This window comes from Portunus trituberculatus, chromosome 46 (genome assembly GCF_017591435.1).
Source record: "Portunus trituberculatus isolate SZX2019 chromosome 46, ASM1759143v1, whole genome shotgun sequence".
Taxonomy (NCBI): domain Eukaryota; kingdom Metazoa; phylum Arthropoda; class Malacostraca; order Decapoda; family Portunidae; genus Portunus; species Portunus trituberculatus.
In genome coordinates, this window is record NC_059300.1 from 6,410,865 (window position 1) to 6,419,751 (window position 8,887).

Genomic DNA, 8,887 nt, shown 5'->3' on the forward strand with positions numbered 1-8,887 from the left:
ATGGCTGCAGCTGATTTATATGGTGGTGACATCTACAAAACATGGACTATTAAATGCTCTATATCGTGTAACATGAACTTTTTTTTATACCCCACTGAAATTATTGTGGAGTTCTCTTCTGAGTCTTGTATCTAACGCCATGGATACATTATAAGGAAAATGCAAAATACGTTCAGCGTTGTCCACTAACAAAACAGATAGGATAAGCTAAAGAAGTTTGATTCACTGTATATGCCTACGCAGATCTTACTACCAGACTGACTGCTGTGATGGAAACATGTGTCGTTATTAGCGTACGCCTTAGGTTTAGACAAACGTATACTGGCAAGACGTCACAAGAGATGGTAACCACTTTAATACCGAAAGCAGTGAGTTGGTCTCATGCGGTTCATTGAGGTGCATTAAAGTTCATAGCTTTGTTTATCCTTCCCTTCAACCCTACAAACCCTGCAAGCCTCCACTGAGCGTCCTGCATCCACTTACCCATGTGCACCCATCCACCAGCACCACCATGCATACACGCTGGCCAAGGTGGAGAATTTGCACGTCGGAAAAGGATTATTACAAGTCCGAAATGGAGGCAGGAGAGAAGGAGAGCAGGGAAGAAGGCAGAGGAGAAGGAAAGAGATAATTACAGACTTTTGGAGGGACAGGCAGAGAATGAGACGAGAGGGAGAGATGATAAATGACTAGATTTTGGAGATGTAAAAGTGGAGAAGGGCAAGAGCCGATAGAGGAGCAAGGTGGCTGTCCCTGTCCTTCTTCCACCTTCCTGCCGCCTTCCACACGCACCTTCCGCTTCAAGGACACCTGGCCAGTGGTAAAGGGGGTGTCGGATGGGGTGAGGCGGGGTGAGGGGCGTGAATCCGGTGCAGAGTTGGGGGGAGGAGTGAGGCAGAGGACGGGAGTGGGTGTTGGGGAGGGGGACGGGTGCATCTCCGCGGTGGTAATGACGCTGGTATGTATATTGGTGAATGGAGGGACAAAAAAGGTGATATATAACATGATTGCAATATAAAAAAGAAGTTGAGGATTTGTGTGACGCGCGTGCTTGTGTGTGTGTGTGTGTGTGTGTGTGTGTGTGTGTGTGTGTGTGTGTGTGTTGCGGTCTGTTGCTTGGCTTCCTTTGTTTGGTGTGTGTGTGTGTGTGTGTGTGTGTGTGTGTGTGTTGCCCGTTCACTCATTCCCCTTCTCAAAATACACAATCTTACTGTCACTAATCATATCCTTACACTGCCCCGCCATTTTGTTGCCCATTTCTTTATGCCCTATACCTCACCTCTCCTTACAGTGCCAAGTAGGAGTGCCAGCGACCCAAACACCTTCCATCTCTCTATTGATCTTATTTTTCCTTCCTCAGAGGCAGCGAGCGAGGAACATTAGCCAGCTGAGAAAGGCAAGCATAGTAGTAAGAATTAAGCATGGATGTAAGAATATTCCGTCACTTAATGTTACGTTTAGACACAGCAAGAGGAAATTAACTCAACGAAAATACATTTTTTAATATTTCCTGCAGTTTTTGAAGGTGATGTTTCGGAGTTTTGTTATCTGTTGATTGTTTCTTCTAATCCCTGACGTTGGTGACATTTTCAGATCGAGAACATGTCTTCACTCAATCTTCAAAAGACCACAGAGGTGATTAGTCGGGTTCTCGTGAGTGTTTTATTAATTTATTTATCTATTTATCTATTATTGACGATGCAGAGTCCTGGTTAAACTATCACCGATCATGAACACAACGGCCTGTTAAAGAAATAGGACAGATTGAAACGTTTGAGAATGACCAGAAATGATGTATATTGAAAAAAAGATAGAGAAATAAGTTAGAAGCATTGGTGTCCTGAGTATACACGTCGCTGTTGAATTGGAAGAATGCTACTACTGCCTCTTCTTACTCCTCCTCTTCTTCCTCTTCGTCTGTTCTTTTTTTCAATAAATTCCTTCTTTTCTTTCTCATTGTTATTCTCCTCCTCTTACTTCCCTTTTCACTATACCATTACCTCCTCCTCCTCCTCCTCCTCCTCCTATAGTTACCCAAACTGCGTGATGCGAAAAAGGAACCAAATGGGACGTATAGCGAAGGAACTGGGGTCTCTCTCCTTTGTGTTTCAAATCCTGTACACTCTCACCTATAAGTTAATGAACAACAGGAAAGGAACGATGATGAGATGATACTATTTTTCCTCCAACGTGTGATTGTTTTATAGATTTTTCTTTGTCTTTTTCATATATTTTCTTTATGTAAGAGAATAAAACTATGTAAGAGCAACAAAACTATGATGCCAGTCCTCGAACAGTGCCGAAAGAATGGAAAAAATGTCCTGAAAATTCTCCCTTAAATGAGCTCAGGAAATAGGTAGATGAAAATGCAGAAGCTAATATGTGGGTTAGCCTACGATGTTTTTAGTGTTATTGTTCCCTTTATCGTTGTTCATATTGCCATAAGCTACATTAAGACTACAAACAAACCCAAGCTCTTACCTCACCTCAGACAAACCGCCAAGTTACCGTTCTACATAAATCACACTCCCACAGCTCAGATTTCAAAAAGGAAAACTCGAGTTAAGACAAGAGAACAGAATTGCATGTTTTCAGAGCAACACCCGCGGCATTGGTTAGGGCGGCGAGTGAAAGATATGGAAATTTTGTAAAACTCACAATTTGTAAAGAGTCTGAGCAAGATTACAGTGGACGTGATAAGGTAAAGAGAAAGGGTAAAAAAAGATAACGTATTTGATACAGATGACTGCCTTGGCGAACTGAAAGATGCATATCATGTTTTCTCGTTTGTTAAAGGAGACACGGCGTGAAACATTAGAAGTATTAGAGGCAATAGAAACACATTATCTTTGCATGGACTGTTGCACGATGTTTCTATGATTTTCCCGGAGAGAGAGAGAGAGAGAGAGAGAGAAATGAATAAAGCAAGACGATATAACAACGTAGACAAAGATAATGAAGCACAAGAATGTGTAGACAAAACGGATATCAAAGGAAGAAGGAAAAGAATGAGGAGGAGGAGGAGGAGGAGGAGGAGGAGAAGGAGAAGGAGGAGGAGGAGGAGGGTCAGCGAGTGATACAATATTACTTTGGGTTATCAAGACCAGGAGGAAGGGAGGGAAGGAAGTTGGGGGGAAGAGTAGGAAGAGGAGGAAGAGGAGGAGTGTGCTGCGGTATATAAGCCTCCGAAGGAACACTTGAGACAGACAGACACGGTCGCTTCCTTCACAGGTAAGAACAGAATTCCCTTCCAGTGCCCTTTTTTGTTTAATTTTGTCTCATTTCCTTGTGGGTTTTGTTCCTCCTTCACATCCTCTCTCTCTCTCTCTCTCTCTCTCTCTCTCTCTCTCTCTCTCTGCCTCTCTCTCTGTTTTCGTCCTCTTCCTCCTCTTCCTGCTTTTTTTCTACATTTTCTTTCTTTTCTTTCTCATTCTTCTCTTACTCTTATTTCCTTCCTTTTTCTCTATACTATCATCTACTCCTCCTCCTCCTCCTCCTCCTCCTCCTCCTCCTTTTCTTCCTCCTCCTAATTGCTCAAAGTCTAGTAAGGACCTCATGTTGTGTTGCTGTTTGTACTTCCTTTGTATTCCTTTGTATTCCTTCCTTTATATTCCTTCCTTTATATTCCTTCTCATCCTCAATTTTCGTTTCTTTTCTCTGTTTCTTCTAACTCTATTTTCCTCCTCCCATTTGTCCTCATCTACGTTTCTCATTCTTATCTTCATTGTCGTCCTCCTTCTTCGATCCTTCTTCCTTTGCTACTACAGTTCATGTCATCCTTATTCTCAATCGTATCTGCTGCTATTTCTCTTCCTCGTAGCCTCGGTTAGAAACTTAGAGCACTTTCGCAATAGTAATCTTATTCTGTATTCATAAACGCTTTGCTCTCTCACCACGACTATTTTTCAAGGCCAGAGAAATTATCAGCCGGGTTCTCAAGACTTAGTGTGTTTCTCCTGTTAATAACGTAAAATTGTTCTTAATCTCTCACCAGAAACATAAAAACATCCTTAAAGACGCGTGTAACTTTAACTAGTCTTTGAAAAGTAGTGAAGGTGTGGCCAGGAGTGTTTCAGAATATGGTCCTAAATTAGTGCCTCTATCTTTCCCCGTTCAGTGCAGCCAAGGTAACCAGGAGGAGTAACGACGAGCGAAGACCCTGCAGGATGGCGTCCCAAGTATCGCTAGTGACGGTGGCGGCGGCGGTGGGGATGGTGGTGGTGCTGGTGATGGGAACTGGAACTTACGCGCAGATACCGACGGAGCAGGATAAATATAACTACCTGAAGGTGTGTGTGTGTGTGTGTGTGTGTGTGTGTGTGTGTGTGTGTGTGTGTGGGAGGGGGAGGGAAGAGGGTGTTGGGAGTGGAATGGCTGAAAGGAAAGGGACAGAAAATAAGGAAGAAAATTGATAAAGAAAAGTATATATGTGAATTATAGGAAGAGGTAAAGAGCATTATGCGTGTGTGTGTGTGTGTGTGTGTGTGTGTGTGTGTGTGTGTGTGTTTTGTCATGAACCATATTATTGCTAGTTGTCAGATGGTACATTGTTTACTCTCTCTCTCTCTCTCTCTCTGCAGGTGATGATGGGGTGTCTGGGCAGCAGGACGGTCATCGGGTGGCGGCGGCAGATGGTGACGGCCATGGAGAAGTGTGTGGGTGCCCAGGTCGCCACTCCTCCCTCGCTGGACCTCACGCAGTACTTGGTGAGTCTCCGCTGGCACCCATTCACTCACTACCTCTCCTTATTATGTTAGAGGGACATTGGCCAAGGTATAAAAATAAGGAAAAACAAAACTAAACAAAAAGATTAAGTGGTGTCAGTTCCAAAAGAAAGTGAAAAAAATACACCAAAATTGGAGGATAAATGTATTGAAACCTCGCTCAAGTCATAATGGAAATATAGAAGTAGCCAGGAAGATCAGAATTTACACCCCCATCTCTCTCTCTCTCTCTCTCTCTCTCTCTCTCTCTCTCTCTCTCTCTCTCTCTCTCTCTCTCTCTCTGTCCTTCATCGCCTCCCCTTCTGCAGGAGAGTCTGGGAGTGACCACGCCGCCAACCTTCATTCAGTTCCCCGTGTATCAAGCTGGCCAAGCCCCACAACCTGCCAGGACGCCCCAGTTCACCCAGGTTGTAGCTCAGACGCCCCAGTACTTCCAGCCCTACCAGTTCACCAACAACCTGCAGTATTACGAGCCGCAGCAGTTTAACTTGGCCAACCAGTACCTGAAGGGCTGGCTTAGTTTGAGGGCGGTGAGTGAGTTTTGTCATTACTTCTCTCTCTCTCTCTCTCTCTCTCTCTCTCTCTCTCTCTCTCTCTCTCTCTTACGTATCTTAGTGACTTCTCATAACAATTTTTCATAATACAATGTTTATGTGAAGTAATTTTTCATGCCAACACTGTCCAGAAGAAAAAAAGAAAACTACACAAGTGAGATGAAAAAAGAAAACGTACTAATTCGAGTGGTGACTATATTATTTTTTGGATGAACAGAGACGTGGAGCAGAGACGGAAGCTGCCGCGACGGAGCTCAAGGAGGCCCTGGCGCAGAGACTGAGCAATATAACCTGTATTCTGCGAGAGGTGAAGCTGGTAAGTTTGAATAGTGAGGGAGAATAAGTCTGGAGTGTGTGGTTGTGAGATTGTGAGTTGAAATATGAGTGGACATGATTGTGTGTGTGTGAGTGTGTGTGTGTGCTTATGATGTGAATGTAAATTAATGCAGCTAGAATGTGGGTTGATGAGTTGAAATATGAGTGGACATGATTGTGTGTGTGTGTGTGTGTGTGTGTGTTTCACTGTTTGATCTGCTGCAGTCTGACGAGACAGCCAGACGTTACCCTACGGAAGCGAGCTCAGAGCTCATTATTTCCGATCTTCGGATAGGCCTGAGACCAGGCACACACCACACACCGGGACAACAAGGTCACAACTCCTCGATTTACATCCCGTACCTACTCACTGTTAGGTGAACAGCACCTACACGTGAAAGAAGACACACCCAAATATCTCCACCCGGCCGGGGAATCGAACCCCGGTCCTCTGGCTTGTGAAGCCAGCGCTCTAACCACTGAGCTACCAGGCGTGTGTGTGTGTGTGTATGTGTGTGTGCTTATGATGTGAATGTAAGTTAATGCAGCTAGAATGTGGGTTGCTGAGTTGAAATATGAGTGGACATGATTGTGTGTGTGTGTGTGTGTGTGTGTGTGTGTGTGTGTGTGTGTGTGTGTGTGCTTATGATGTGAATGTAAGTTAATGCAGCTAGAGTGTGGGTTGATGTGACTGGATGTGAGTTTGTGTTGTCAATAAGAGAGTTTTAGAATGGATAGGAACACTGTGACTAGCTAGAGAACGATTACATAAGGTAATCACACACACACACACACACACACACACACACACACACACACACAGAGAGAGAGAGAGAGAGAGAGAGAGAGAGAGAGAGAGAGAGAGAGAGAGAGAGAGACTGATTATGCTTCGCTGGTCGGTATATTGCCTTACAATAAAACACACACACACACACACACACACACACACACACCAAACTGTTGTCTCACCTACCTATACTTTACCCTCCCTTCCCTCTCTCCCCTCCCTCTCCCAGCTGGACGACAACGATCAAGTCAACTACGACCACGTGAGGCAGGAGTTGCTGAGCGCGACGGCGGGACAGCTTCGGGAGGAACTGAGCACGTCTGAAGGTTCCTGCCGCGCCTTCTCCCGGTGTGTGCCACCCCATGGTCCCTCCGCCCACCCACTGGCTCGCCACCTGGGGCCAGCCATCGTCTACTACAGGTGTATGGCGCAGAAAAAGGTGAGAGAGAGAGAGAGAGAGAGAGAGAGAGAGAGAGAGAGAGAGAGAAGGAATATAAACGAACTGTTACAAAAAAATTTTTTGCAATGCTGTCTAAGGATGTTGAGATAAACTATTCTATCTAATATACGTTCTGTACAGTAAGACATATGAGACAGTCAATCCAGAGAGAGAGAGAGAGAGAGAGAGAGAGAGAGAGAGCACTAATTGTCCCTGCCCCCTCTCCCTTCCCTATCTCCTGTCAAGATGGCTGCCTGCATGAGACAAGACCTGCGCAAGATCGGGGCGGAAATCGGCTGGCAGGGCGGAGATAACCCCCTGACGACCCTGCTGGAGACGCCCGTGCTGAAGCAAGTGGAGGACCTTATGCTGGGAGAGTCTGGCATCCCCGAACTCCTGATCTAAGTGTCCCTCCTTCCGGTTAGTTAAGACATAGGTGATGAGAGGAATATGTAGTGTGGCGATCTCTCTCTCTCTCTCTCTCTCTCTCTCTCTCTCTCTCTGGGTTGACTTTCCCATTGTTATCTCTATAAATGCATCACCTAATCTTAACATAGACGACCACTTGGGAATCAATAAGTCTGGATGTGTGTGTGTGTGTGTGTGTGTGTGTGTGTGTGTGTGTGTGTGTGTGTGTGTGTTTACTCCTCCCTATCTGTTTTATGATAACCCTTTGCATCTCCTCCCTCTAATCCTTTCTCTCTATTTCTGTGAGCAACACGTGACCAGGTAGAATAACGAGTAGGGCTGATTGTAAAGGAGCTGGTGATACTTTCTATAAGCCACCTGACTAACTGGTATGAACCGCTCCAGGAAGGAGTATTTCTCTAGCCAGTATCCCTATGGCTAAAGGTCATAGAGATGAGTGAGCAGGATTCTCAAGAGTGCTTCTGCTGTTAGTAAAGGAAAAATCTTATTAATTGTAGAAACACCCCTGAAAATCAATATGACTTTAACTATAAATCATTTAGACCTTGGAGAATATTGAAGATGCGGCGCACAGGTGATTCAGGATGTGATCTGAACGGAGTTGAGAATACTGTAATGTTTGCTTAACATGATCGTGCCACTGTGAATTAGATAATGTACGTGTGTGTGTGTGTGTGTGTGTGTGTGTGTGTGTGTGTGTGTGTGTGTGTGTATATATATATATATATATATATATATATATATATATATATATATATATATATATATATATATATATATATATATATATATATATATATATATATATATATATTATTATTATTATTATTATTATTATTATTATTATTATTATTATTATTATTATTATTATTATTATTATTATTATTATTATTATTATTATTATTATTATTATTATTATTATTATTATTATTATTATTATTATTATTATTATTATTATTATTATTATTATTATTATTATTATATTATAGTTATCATCATCATCATTATCGTAATTGTTTTTGTTGTAACTATTACTACAATTGTTATGAAGCAAGTCCTAAATGTATGCATTCCCTCCATAACGTGAAGAGAGAAAACACTTTTCCCGTTTTTTTTCTGATTTATGAATCGAAAAAAAAACTTAATTGCTTACATTATGCTCATGTTTTTGCTATTTGTTTTATTACTAGTTTATTATTGCTTTGCTGCTTTTTAATGGACTTTAGACTATTACTATTATTATTATTATTATTATTATTATTATTATTATTATTATTATTATTATTATTATTACTATTATTATATAATTATCTCTATTATTATTATTATTATTATTATTATTATTATTATTATTATTATTATTATTATTACTATTATTGTTAGTGTCATTAGCATCATTGTTTTTAAATTGATGTTTATGGTAACGTTTATATAACCAGTGTAAACAAGAACTTGAGACGCAGAAGAGAACGTAGTAAAGGCACGCAAAAAAATGCACCTGCCCATTGTATGCAATTTTACCCTGAGGCAAGTTTTTGTTTACAGTACGAGCGAGAGTTGCGCCGTGGCGGTAACTGGTCAATCAAACAGTATTTGTATGCTATCAATAAAACAAATATCAAAGCGTAAAAAGAGAAGT

The 8,887-nt window shown here is 42.0% G+C and overlaps 1 protein-coding gene across 1 annotated transcript; it reads left to right on the plus strand.

The window, feature by feature from the left end:
- Positions 1-3,214: 3,214 nt before the first annotated feature.
- Positions 3,215-8,880, plus strand: LOC123520254. The gene is made up of 8 exons (XM_045282362.1): positions 3,215-3,231; positions 4,118-4,289; positions 4,581-4,706; positions 5,033-5,254; positions 5,496-5,594; positions 6,610-6,819; positions 7,066-7,239; positions 8,794-8,880. Exons 2-7 carry the CDS (start codon positions 4,167-4,169, stop codon positions 7,222-7,224), a joined length of 939 nt encoding a protein of 312 aa, XP_045138297.1. The 5' UTR covers positions 3,215-3,231; positions 4,118-4,166; the 3' UTR covers positions 7,225-7,239; positions 8,794-8,880.
- The last annotated feature ends 7 nt before the right edge of the window (positions 8,881-8,887 follow it).